At 43.2% G+C, this 13166-nt stretch overlaps 1 protein-coding gene across 3 annotated transcripts; it reads left to right on the forward strand.

The window, feature by feature from the left end:
* Window positions 1–633: 633 nt before the first annotated feature.
* Window positions 634–6658, forward strand: LSM6 (LSM6 homolog, U6 small nuclear RNA and mRNA degradation associated). 3 transcript variants are annotated; one of them, XM_030270131.4, is made up of 4 exons: window positions 634–779; window positions 1683–1795; window positions 4872–4985; window positions 6480–6658. In XM_030270131.4, the coding sequence occupies exons 2-4, from the start codon at window positions 1702–1704 to the stop codon at window positions 6512–6514; spliced, it is 243 nt and encodes an 80-aa protein (XP_030125991.1). In that variant the 5' UTR covers window positions 634–779; window positions 1683–1701; the 3' UTR covers window positions 6515–6658.
* The last annotated feature ends 6508 nt before the right edge of the window (window positions 6659–13166 follow it).

Raw genomic sequence — 13166 nt, forward strand, 5'->3', positions numbered from 1 at the left:
CATCAGGGGATAGCTGGGAGAAAGGAGGAAAAACAAGTGAGATGATGGGGAGAAGCAGAAGAGTAGAAGGTGAGTTCAGTTTCTTCTTGTGCCAAGTTATTCCCAGGTGACTTAAAAAAAAAAATCTCTTATCTTTCTATGTTCACTGATTCCTCTGTGAAATGACCTTCAGCACTTCCCTATCTGGTCCTGGATAGATGCCTGTGAGATGCTCACCGTGTCTCTGATAAGGACAAGATCATTTGGGAATTAACAGGGTCTCGTTAGAATAGAATATAATAATGAGTACCGTATTGGACATTAGGAAGAATTCCTTCACGGAAGGGGTGATTGGACATTGGAATGGGCTGCTCAGGGAGATGGTGGGGTCACCATCCCTGGAGGACACTGGAAAGCAAAGCCTGGAAGCGGCCCTCATTTGGGCAATCGCTTGGACTCGATGATCTCTGAGGCCTTTCCCAACTTAACTGATCCTGTGTGGTTTTTTCCCACAAGACATCCTATAAATCGTTCACACTGCAAGATTTCTCTCCGACGGGGCGTTATTTTGTGTGGAATCCCAGTCAAGCCATAAAAAACCCCGCCCCGCCGTGAAGGGGCCGGGCTCACCCCCGCCACACCCCGGGGTGGGGCCAGACCCCTGAGGGGCGCGCCCAGCCCGGGCCCGCCCGCCTTCGACCTGCGCGGGCTGTCCCGCCCGGCCGCCGTAGCGAGGCGGGGCGGCGGGAGGCGGGGAGCGGCGGGAAGGGGTGAGGGAAGCGCCGGGAGAGGCGGCGGCGGTGAGTGCGGGCTCGGCTGGGGCCGTGCGTGTGTCCCCGGCTGGTCTGTCACGGAGCAGCCTGTGCCCCCGGGCTGGTTTGCCATGGAACGCGAGGGTTCCGCGCGGGGGGAGCGGCTCCAGACGCGTGTGCGGTCCGGGAACGGGGCGCAGCCCTGGGCGCCAGCATCGCTGGTGGCGGTGGGTGTCGGTAGGGAAACAGTGAGGATCCCTGGGCTCACGGCTGGATTTGCCCCAGGAAGCAGCGAAATGAAGCCGGCACCGTGCGGGTTTTCTGCCCTTGGCTTAAAAGGCAGAACAAAGCGATGTTAGAGCAGAAGTCAAGCGAGTACTGAGAGGGGTCTTGCACCAAACTGGGTGCGCCTGCTGCGTTTTTAAATCGCAGCATCTTTTCTCTGTAATTTAATCACAAGCCTTAACTTAGTCTGTTTTATTATCTGAAGGCATGCTTTTAAATTTATGCTTTTCTTTTATTAGTGAACTGAGGTCAAAGCTACTCTTGCTGTTCTCGCACAGACTTCCGTGTATAGAGAGCATGGATGGACTGCTCCCTCTACCCTTAAAGACATGAGCACCTATTTATGGCTTAGTCCTCTAAAATCATTTTAGCAAAACGTTTTAGGGATGGTGAAGCCTTTGGCACTGTTGAAATTTAAAAGCTGCACAGTGTGGCAAACAGGATTCTTAGTATTGCTTTCAGGAGGAGTAAAAATGCCAAAGGGAAAGTGGAATGCAATGGCTTTAGGAGCTCTGTCTCCCCACCCCAACCTTTAAAGTTTTGCTTTAATCTCTTTCAGTATTTTCTCCTGTGGAAAGTATTACAAATCAGGGGTCTGCTTGTCTGTATCGAGTATTTAAAACAATGTGGAGGCATGTCTCTTATCCTAATGTTTTCACTTCTTAGCTTACCAGAGAAGATCACGATGAGTCTACGGAAGCAAACCCCCAGTGACTTCCTAAAACAAATCATTGGAAGGCCAGTTGTTGTAAAATTAAATTCTGGAGTTGATTATCGAGGTAAGTTCTCTATCTGTCTCTCACAGTGAGTAAAGTAGTTCATTGAGGAGGCTGATCCAGAATCATGGAGTATAAGGATAGAGATCTCAGCATGGTGACAGTAAAAATAGAAAATCAACTCTGGAGAAAGTGTTAAAAAGAGGGGGTAACAACAGTGGATTTAGAGGTTAAAATTACTGATCTAAATCATTAGTGTCCTTGGTCACAGGTGGGTAAACTGGAAGATTTTGAGTTTCTAAACTGATACTTGGAAAGATTGTCTGGAATTGCAGCTCCTGAAATGGCCAGAAACACTCCTTGTTGGAACTATGAACTAGACTTTTCTTCACCTTTTTTTCCTCTATTTAGTTAATACAGATCTTTATCCAGGGAAACTTCAGAGTAAACCGTGCTGTCAGTCACAATAGAATTCTTACACGAGGCATGAAAGCATTATTGACATTCTTGGTTAAACAACTGCCTAGACCTGTTCTGGATCAAGGCTCACAGATACAGGAAAAAGTTTAGTGTAGTTTTTGCAAGCTTCATTTTAACACAGCCCATCAGTTTTATTCCTGATTTCTTCAGTCTATCAGTATACCTTCATGTATATAGGATTATAGATTTTTTTTAACCAGTAAATTAAAACTCTGTGCAGTGAAATGTCCTGCTCCTGATCCCATAACAGGATCACCCTGACCAATTTTTTTAGCAGTATCCAAACTCAGTCAGAACTAATCATGTATCTTCTGCTGTGCTCAATTAAGAAATTTTATTCTGTAATGACTTAAACATTATGGTTCTGCAGCAGACCCCTTCTTCAGAGAGGTTTACCTCAAGTGGCTTACACTGTCACTTGTGGGAAGAGACTTGCTTGTGCTCTGACAAGGAATCTTTGTGCTAGGACAGTTTTAAATTGTTATTGTTCGCTGACTGAGCAAGCAGTGGCTTCTTACTCCTTCCTGTTTCTCTGCAGTGTTGCTCAGCTGACAAAATTTTCAGTCTCTCATTTTTTTGAGAACCACATTGAGTACTTCAGATGGGGTTGAGGGCTTAAGAAGTTTGCTGCCTCTCTGTAAATTCTTTAGTGCAGGAAAATGTAGAGAGAACTCATTAAAGTCAATTAAAGCAAGTCCTCATTTACCTGAAGGTACACAGAAGGCAAGGCCAAACCAGATTTGGGTTTTGCTGCACTTCCTATTTTCATTGAGACCATTGCTACCTCTCCCTTGGTAAGATCCATTTGTAAATGCTGTAGATGAACCACTCAATTTACTCCTCAGCAAAGCTAGTTTAATGTGCCTACTGTCTGACACCACATTAATTGAACAAGAGTTCCTTGAACACCCTTATTTGTCACTGGATTTTTTCCCCTCCTTCCCTTCCTTATTTCCCTGCACTCCTTTGATCTTGTGACAGAAAATCTGTGTAGTGTTTTCATCTGAAAAATATGCACTTAGTTTGTTTTCTGCAGAAATGTGACCAGCATTTGTAAAAGCCAAATATTTACAAAACAGCATCTTGGGCTGTTGTGGCGGATCTGTCCAGATTCTTCCCCAGGCTGTGTTGCTGATGCTTTTGTTGCCTCCACCCTCGGAGGCCCCACACACACACCAGCACCAGTGTGGCCTCATGCAAGTGTTGATGTATAACTGAAATGTCTTCAACCCTTGCCAGGTGCTGCAAATGTCCAAGTCAGAAGCCCTGAGAAGTGATCGGGTATATTAATGTATGGTTTCTGTGTGTCAATATGGATATGTACATTAAAGCATCTCTACATACAGATGGAGATAAATTGCTAGCCAGGATGGGCAGTGATAATATTTAATGCCATTAGTGATGTAAGAGTAAACAAAAAGAAAAGGAGGAAGAGAATGAAACAACCATGAATGGACTCTCAGAGCAAAACAGTTTGAAAATACTGCATTTATGGCCTACTGAGTTGTATGTAGCTCAGGTAAATCCACATGGTCCAGTTTTAATTTTGTACAAACATATTTTTGTTTTCTGTGCTGTGTGGATCCCTTAGGATTACTGGAATGGAAAAGAATGCTGACTTTGGTTTCGGTCTTCTTGGTGCATTTAGTGGCACTTTGTGAACCGTTTTTCCTATGTCTGTGGAAACAGAGGAGAGAAAAACAGAAAGGAAAATAATAAACTTTAAGCCATGACAAGTTGGTAAAGAAGTTGAATTCCTGATTATTAACTAGACAATCCTGCAGTAGCAGTTCTGAAAAATGAGAATGTGTCCTGAGTTTTCTCCCTCTTCCTAAGTACAGCTAATATACTATATTTCATGTCTTACTGCCAGGTAAATAGCTAGGTTTTTTTCAAACAGAGGAAAAAGTTATTCAAGTAAAAAGTTATTTGTCCTGTGCAAGGATAAAGTCAGAAAAACCCACATGCAAGAGGAAGATGAAACAACTTGTAAAAAGCTGTATTACCTCTGTCCTCCTAAAATGCATATATTCCTGATCCAGATATTACAAATGTCAGGTTTTTTTTCCTTTAATTGCATTATCAAAACAGAGTAATTTTTTTTGAAGATTTCAGTGGCCTTTGTTGAAAAATGTGTAGAGTTTTGTTGACATCAAAACAGAGACTTGCAGACAGTGTTCTCCTAGCTCTGTAAGTATGAAGACAAATATGTGTCTGCTGTCCTCTATTAAAAGGGTTGTTTTTCAGCTATATCCTTCACAAGTTTTGTTGACAACTCAGTTTACATAGCTTTGTCCTTAGGTTATCCTGTTACACTTAATGCCACAGGTGGTTTTTTTGGTGTGTGCTTAAAACACAAGTGAGAAAGGACAGCTTAAACTTTCAAAATGGAAATTGTCCATCTTTTGAAATAATGCCTTAATAACTTCTTTTCTTTACTCCCACAACTCTTACACCAACTGATAACTTTGCTACCGGAGATAATGGGATTCCTTTCTCCCAGCTGAATTCTTTGGAGACATCTCTCCATGCTTGGGTTTTTAGTTTGTTATAAGGATACAGGGTAGACTTTTTTCCTGTACTATTCAAACACAAAGTATTTTTGTTTATCTTAAAATAAGTTCAAGCTGATTCTCTCTTAAACTGCCACTGTTTTCAGGTGTCCTGGCTTGCCTGGATGGATATATGAACATAGCTCTGGAGCAGACTGAGGAATATGTAAATGGACAGTTAAAGAACAAGTACGGGGATGCATTTATCCGAGGAAATAATGGTAATTCCTACTCTTGTTACTGCACGTTAGAAAATTGCGTTTTGATATTCTGAATTTGAGGGATGGCTGAGGTGTAAGTAAGCTGCCTGTAAGCCTAAACTAATATTCTTTCTTGGAAATTTTACAATTTCACTTTTCAGGGTCTCTGCTTTTCTGCATTCCTGTGGTCATTTTTTCCTCTGAACTTGAAGTTCATTTAGAGCAGCGTGCTCTTTTCTAGCCTTCTTGGAGCTTATTTTCTACTCTGTGACTGGCTTACTCTCTTGGACTTATTCCTTGTGTAGATGGCCTCTGCACCATAAGAGTTTGTGGTTTTTAGGCAAGCTACTGCATAAATTTATGCTACAATGCAGATATTATAGTGACACAAATATTTTCTGGTGAAGCAGTTTTCCAGGACTGTGAACTCGTTAGTCCCGGAGGCTATTTTAATCTTTTGAGAAAAGATTTTACCACCAGTCAAAAAAATCACTCATGTTTTAGTATGGAGCCTTTGAATATCCAAGTGCAGTAGGTGGATTTTAGTGCACTTCAGGAACAATCTCAGGCTCCTGAAATGACTCTCCAGTATCAGGCTGTAATAGCAGGACATGCCAGGAAGGAGAGTATCTAAAAATATAAAAGGTTCACAAGTTGGAGGTGAAGAGACTTGTAGATGAGGTAAGTGAAGCAGAGTTTGACCAAGTTGCTTGTGAAGAAAATGGAGCTCAGCAAGAAGGGATGGAATAAAAAGACACAAGGGCTGAATCTCATGTTAGAAAAAGAGTCAAAGAGAATGTGGCACCAGTGTAAAAGAGCATTTTGGGTGGAGAAATAATCTTTGAAACATGGCCAACCCTTGTTTTTGGCAAGGCATTTGGACTATTATGCTAAGAACTGGAGTGACATTTCAGCTGGAGAGTCAATTAAGGAAATAATCTGTTATGAAAGTTAAAACAAGTGGATGAGAGGCAGAAGGCTCAAGAACAGGCTGAACAGAGAACTGAAGACATGTGACAGCTTTAGGAGGACACAATATCATTTTATGTTGTGACTGGATCTGTTCTGGGGATATCATCAGCCAAGCAGGAGGAAGATGTCTCTTCCTTCATATCTAATCATTAGTTTTGCCTTAAGTGCTTGGGATTTCCAGCTTTTATTGAAAGATCACAGTATTAGCGTCTGACATCTGTAATTCTGCTGCTGAGGAACTCTCTCATGCTCCCCTCAGTAACACTGCAGGGCGCTGCCTTTGGTCCTCCTCTGTTCAGCCTACTGCTGGAGTATAGTTGGGCTATGAATAAAATAAATACTGAACCAAAGTAATACATAATATTTAGAGCTATTGGCATTTTTTGAAATCTGGAGTTAAAGGTGGCCTGGCTTTTTTCATGCTGAATGGTATCTCTTACAGTGTCAATTTATATGCCATGGCAATAAGATGTTTTAAATAAAAAGGCTTCTGCTTGTTATTTACCAGGCCCTCCTCTGTGTGCCACTTTCTCTTTTTCACAGTGTTGTACATAAGCACCCAGAAGAGGAGAATGTGAAGATGCCAGAAGGAGGCTGTTTTTTTGTACTTGTGAACCTCTTTGAAGTGATGAGCCCTACTTGATTTGTAGTTCAAAATCCACAGGTGAAATACACAAGTGTATAAGTATTTTTTTTTAAATAAATGTAAACATGAGTGTAAACTGCCTGAATGCTTTTGTTTCAAAGCATTGCTTTGTTCCCTTGTACAGAAAAGGAATAAAAGAGGAGCATGTAATAGTGCTGCAAGACTAATTTGAGGCAACAGCTCATTTAATTATGCTAACAGTTACAAAAATACTGACTGGAAGGTAAGCAGGCATGGACTAATTGCAAATCAGAGCCCTGTATTGATGGCAAAACAATGGTTTAACTGATGGTGGGAAGGGAAATGCTAATGGTTTGGTGACAATGACCTGTCCCTTTTGGAAAACCTGGGGTCAGCTTTAAATGCCAGGCTAGTAAGAGTCATCGGCTCAAAAGTTCAGCTGTCCAAAAAATCTTGAATTGTGGATTGAGTCAATGGATGTAACAGTGACACTTCAACAGTTAGGGGTGGGAAAAGAATTCAATCAAATGGAAGAAAAGCCTTAAGGGTGAAAAGAAAGCTCTGTGCCAGCTGAAGAAGTCAGTACACTGACTACACTGAGAGGTGAAGAGCTCTCAGTTGATATGTCAGTACAGCCTAGTAGCTACTTCACCTCCTGTCTGTGTACCCCCCACCCTTCCTCTGCTTGGGGTGACCTTTTTCTTGTGCTTCTCTACCAAACACAATGGACTTCTTCAGTATAAAGCAATTTTAACTAATACCTAAACCTACTCCTGAAAATACACTAGGAATCTGAAAGCTTTTATAAACGTGTCACATGTGTTCCTTCTTTCTCCCATCCACTCCCCCCTTAACCTGGTACCATCTCTATATTCCCTCTGACTAGCCAGAAATGAGGGGTGCATTAGAGTATGGGGTGTGCATTAGGAAGGGGGAACCTCTGAGCTGACAGCAGAGAGGGAACTTGTTTGTGTTTATTTTGCAACAGCGCTCCCAGATAATCAAAGCACAGTGAATAAAAGCAGCTCAATTTTACATGGATACTTACTCCAATTTATAAAGTGTATCTTTTACATGCAGTCAGCCAAGAAGAAACCCAAACCAACTCTGAAAATTCCGATACTCCTTTACTGGGGTATTCCTGCACTTAACATCACACACTCAGAATGCTTTCTTGTTCTTCATGATGAAGTTATAAGTTAGGATAATGTACCTCATGGTGAGGTTATTGAGCCAATTTTTTACATGAGCTTTCTGAAGCCTGCCTTTATTCTTTGGACAGTTTATAATGCCTCCAGGAACAAAAAATACTTCTAGTTGTTAATGGATTAACACAAGACAACTGTGTGAATATATCATTGTCCCATTCTTCCCAAGTACCAGTCTGATGCAAGCAGGGAATAGTCACATTCCAATTATCAAAGGGAGAGAATGTGAACTGCAAATTTTAATTTTACTGTTTTTTTAAGATGAAGAAATAATTCTAAATTATTTTGCAGTCAGTAGTTAACCTTTCCACATTAAGCACTTCAGAAGACATGACAGAACACACAAATAGAGTTGCTACTGTACAATATACTTCAATAACTTATCATTTTCTGACAAGGGTTGAAAAAGGTCCAGGATATAAGACAAACCACCAACTTGCTCTTCTGTAAGTGACATTTTTTTTAAAAAATGTACCTCCAAGTGAGGCAGGCAATTTTTCATTTGCCTTGTCATCTATATGTAGCTAGTAGGTAATGGTCTGCTTTCAGTCCTGGAGACTGTCTAAATTTTATTGTTTGTTTTTTTGTTTTTGTTTTAATATAAGATTAATTTTTTTCTGTCTCCATCTTTTTCTCTCCCTCCACATACCTACCAATGTATAGCAACACATTTTGCAGACTTTGATTTAATGTCAAGGGTTTGCATTATTAACTTTTTAACTGTGGTTGTTTCTACAAGTCTAGTTATAGAACATTTTTCAATTGTTATCTGCTACTTCTGGTGGTCTAGTCACATACTAAACTCTATATAAATATGTAGTTTACATGCCAAGGGGTTTTTTAATGTGTTCTAGGTCACAAAGTCATTATTACTATGTGAGGTAGACAGGAAGATTTGCATTGAAGGTCAGCTGTTGTAATTCATATTTAAACTTCAAAAATAGCAAAATAAATGAAGCCTTTACTTCTTACAATGACTGACTTCCAGTTTATTTTACAAATTCTCCATGTGACACTATTTACCATATCCTGATGCTCTTGCCCCAATACCTGTGTATAAAACAGTATCACTTGGGGATCAAGCTCATTGAGATCTGAACTGACCATGAAACATTATTACTTTGAACAACCTGCAAGCATTTGTCCACCACTTTACTTAGAAGAATGGACCCAAAATTAAGTAATCCAAAACTAACAAAATTACTGCATTTCAAAGACTGAAGCTGCACTCATGTTGATAGTCAGTACTTCTATGCAATGAGATCACACTGTGAAACCATGGCCATTCAACCACTACCCCACCCTCAGCGACACATTCAGTTCACAGATGCTCCATGAAGAGCAGGAACTGTAAATTTGCTATACGCCCACATCCAGCACAAGCTTCTTGCACAGGGAAAGCCAAATTGAGCCACATCTCCTGAAACAAAAGCCTGGCTGAGAGCAGCAGCACAGCATACCTCATGGAAACTAGAGAAAGCCTGGAAGGAGAAGGCAAGCCAGGTCTCTACTAAAGCCTGCAGCGCCCTGGAGTTGCCCTACATATAGGGCAACTAGGAAGGTTGCTAGGAAGGTTTTGTTTTAAAGGTGTTTACCCTGATGACCACTCACTTTTACAATTTGTTTCCACCTGGTTCCTAGCTCAAAGGGAATCTAATGCAAACTATACTGAACATCATTTGAGTTCTTTTTTGTGATGTTATGATGACAAAACAGCTACTGAGAGCCCTTCTGGATATCACTTGACTATTAATTCCTCAGGCTTTTCACAGCTCTGAAAACCAGCTGTGCCCCACAGCTGTGTTGTTCCTGGGAGATAAGAAAGCATGGAAGTGTTTGCAAAGTGACAGCCTTGCAATGTGTGACTGATGGTGCCAGAGCAATGCCTGATCTTTCATATCCCAACTCACACCCGTGGCCAGCTCCAGCCCTGCGTTGGTTTTGAAAACAAGCAAGCTTTGGAGTCAGCAGTTTCAAACTCTGAGATTCCTGTACCAAACTGTTCTCCAAGCCGTGAAATCAGATGGGAGGGGGCATTTCCTGGGCTGCTGTAGTGACCCTGAGCAAAGGACGCTTAGCCATAGGATCCTTCTGCCAGGTCACCCTCACGGGCAGCTCCCACTCACTGCTCATGGGCAGCTCCCACTCAGTGCCATGCTCACACCACCTGCCTGGCCTTGCCTTTATCTAACAGAGGAGCAACAAGAGATCATCCTTTAGAATAGAGGGTTGGTTTTGTGTATGGAAATGATAAAATAGCTCAAGTGGTGAAAAGGGAGAGCAGCTCTCCGTGGATGGTTTGCATCTGCTCTGTGCAGCACACTGTGGGAAAATCCGTGTAGGCTCTGACTGATGCTATGTGCGTGTGAGGAGCCCAGCATCTGAGGGCATGTTCATTTTACCTGCTGTGTGTATTCCTCATCTTACTCAGTCTTATTAAAGCAATCATTAAACTATTCGTTGCTAGGCCTTACCTCTCTCTCTCTCTTACCTCCCCTCAACCCCTCCTCTAGAGCAGAACAGCTGCCCAGGTTGCAGCTGTTCTGCAGTAGTTACCGCATAAAATAAAGGGTTATTTTGGTTTGAATTTGTAAGGGAAAGAGGCTCACAATGTGTGTTGCATGCATATGTGCCAGTTTGTTCCTAGCAGTGACATTTTAGTCACTGTCACACTTCAGTAAGTGACGGAAGAGCAGCAAGAAGAGCCAACTGGTTAAAAGGGGAAGGACCTGCCAGTACTTCTGCCAACCCTAGTTTTGCTTAACTAATATCAGAAAAGCATCCTAGTCTCCCCAAACACAGAGGCACAGATATGCGTAGGTCAACCCACGAAATGCTAGTTTGGAGATAGTTCTCTATTCCTGTGGGACTGCCATGGGTTTTTAACCACTCATCTCACAGCTGGACACTACTCTCTGTTTTAAAGATGACTTGAAATATTCTTAAATAAGGTGGTGCTGCCAGCTTTGCTGGTTTAATGATCAGTTCCTTGTGATCTGAACACAACTGTTGCTACCTTCAAGCTCTCTACTTGATCAACCTGCCCACTCTTCCCTAAGCCCCCTCAAGCTTTGTTCACAGGACTCAGGTGGCTGCCAGCTGACCAGGAGGAACTCTGAATTCATTAAAACCCTTACTATCTTGTAGCAGCAAAGTATTTCCCTACCTGTCAATAAAGCAACCAGCTTGCTCTGGAGTGTCAGCTCTGAGTTTCTTATGTCCATGCCCATATTACATACTGATCTCCACTGCACCTGCTCCATGTCTGCTGGCCCTGTTGTGCCCTGGTGATGTGGAGATGTAGAAACAGCCTGCAAGAAGGACAGAGTTTCTGCACCACAGAACCTGCAATGTTATGGGGTTTATAATCCTTCTGTGCACTTATCAGTGGCATTTCAAGTTATATGGTTTATATGCTATCTTAATTATCAAGTCACTACAGAGCATGCACAGTTGTCCTAGTGTTATTTCAAATTCCCAGCTGTGGTCTATGAGGTTTCTTTTCTTCTAGAAATCCACCACACGAACGCTTCTGGGAAAACAATAGGCAGGGTGGAAGTTGTCTCATGTCCCCTTCTCCTGACAGCTTCCTCCTAACGAAGACGTTTATGACAAGAAAAATCAAACCTCTCTCCAGTTCCAGCAGTGCCACGAGGTCTGTCTGGGCCCCATGGTCAGAGCTGAGCCCAGCTAAGCTCAAGTGACTCCAGCAGGTCACAGCCCCGGCCAGAGAAGGCTGAGGCAATGCTGTCCTGGTGGGTGATGCAACCAAAGGCTCAGAGAGGGCTGTATTTCTTACTGGAAATATCTGCCTGTCACTTGGCATTTGAATGAGCAGTTCGAAGCTGCTGGTAGGTGCTTGTGTCAGGGTAATGACTGTGACAGGCTTTTTCCATCTCTGAGGAGGAGATGGTTGTGACATTTGCTTTGACTGCAGCTTTGAAGCCGCGGAGTTCCTGTGTTTGAGAGCAGGCAGTGAGGATGAATGCTGTGTAATGCTGTATTTCAGATCAGCCCAGCAATTAACACTGTCCAGGCAGTGCCATCTGACTGGTGCTGCTGAACCTGTGAACAGCAGCGTGCCCTGCCAGAGGCTGCTGCAGCCTTGGGAGTGAACATGGACAGTTCAGTCCAGCTCTACGTCCTCTGCTGTTACTCATGGGTTGAATCTGTTGGAGCCTCTTCTCTCCACAGCTTTGCATCGTGCTCCAGGGAACACCAAACACTGCTGTTTCAGATTCTGCCCTTGGCCACTTTTCCCTCTTTGCCCCTCACTTTTCCCTCCCAGGTGGGAGTCAGTGGATCAATGGCCCTCACTGATTTTAGGAATAAATTAGGAAGAAAAAATCATAAGGGACTAGCTGGTTTCAGGAAAGGATTCATCATCAATACAGCATAAAGTTATTCACTTGTGCATGAAGGATGGGCAATTACAAGCTGGAACAGAATCAAGAATGCAAACTTGTCCTCTCTCCCCCTGAACTATGCTCTGCTTCCCCCGAGTAAAGGAAAGAAAACGACAAGACTTACATTATATCTTGATATTCAGTGATTTCAAGGCGTCTTTCAAATGCCGAGAAGAGCAGGCTGATGAGAGCCCAGTACCACCAGTTTCCATACTTTCCAACCAGTTTAACCGCTAAGAGCTGGGATGTCAGCAGCAGAACCTCAGTGCCAGCCTGGCATTTTGTGTCTCTTCCAAAAGACAGGCTGTAGAGGAGGCAGGCTGATGGGAACAACATTTATAAGTGAAGCATCTGCAAACTTGCCCCCAGTTTTTGGGGCTTGCCCTAGGCAGAAGTCACCAGGATGCCCCCTCTGGACAGACTCACACGGTGGTCAGATCCCAAGCAGGATCGCAGATAAGGCACAAATGGCAGAAATGAGCCATTGGCAGGGTGAGCCTGGTGGCAGTGGGCAGGATCATCAGAGAGCCCTGATCACCAGAGCAGTCTGCAGTGACAAGGGACAGGATCAGCTCTGCCACTAACTGCCAGCACAGCTTGGGCAAGGAGCAGGGCTGACAGCCTGGTCATAAATACAGCTCATGTGCCAGGGGACAGTCATACTTAGCACACGTTTGGTCCCCTGTGCCAGCTTAGGGGGATTTGTGGGGTGTTGATGGCTCTTTCTGGCAAGGCTGGCACATGGGATGAACCTTCCCAGCCTTTATAGCAAAATTCTGCTTTTACTGCCAAAATTAATCACATGTAAGCATGAGAGACAGGGCACACTGCTGGGGGCACATGGAAGGAGCTGGGGAGATGATGTGGCTTGGCTTTGCTTTGCTTCAGCATGGAAGAAGGGATGTGTGTGTGGGGAGGGTAACAGAGGAGAAAAAGTCCCATCATCCTGCACCTCTGCAAAGGAGTTTCAGGGTGTCCTACACAAACCTCATGATTTGCTGTGGGTCTC

The sequence above is a fragment of the Taeniopygia guttata genome, chromosome 4 (genome assembly GCF_048771995.1).
Source record: "Taeniopygia guttata chromosome 4, bTaeGut7.mat, whole genome shotgun sequence".
NCBI classification, from domain to species: Eukaryota; Metazoa; Chordata; class Aves; order Passeriformes; family Estrildidae; genus Taeniopygia; species Taeniopygia guttata.

What these genes read in the sequence shown, in the direction of transcription:
- LSM6 (XM_030270131.4), top strand. Translation starts at nt 1,702, where the DNA reads ATGAGTCTACGGAAGCAAACCCCCAGTGACTTCCTAAAACAAATCATT. An exon ending in TTCTGGAGTTGATTATCGAG is followed by an intron (nt 1,796 to 4,871) that starts GTAAGTTCTCTA and finishes CACTGTTTTCAG; the next exon opens with GTGTCCTGGCTTGCCTGGAT. An exon ending in ATTTATCCGAGGAAATAATG is followed by an intron (nt 4,986 to 6,479) that starts GTAATTCCTACT and finishes TCTTTTTCACAG; the next exon opens with TGTTGTACATAAGCACCCAG.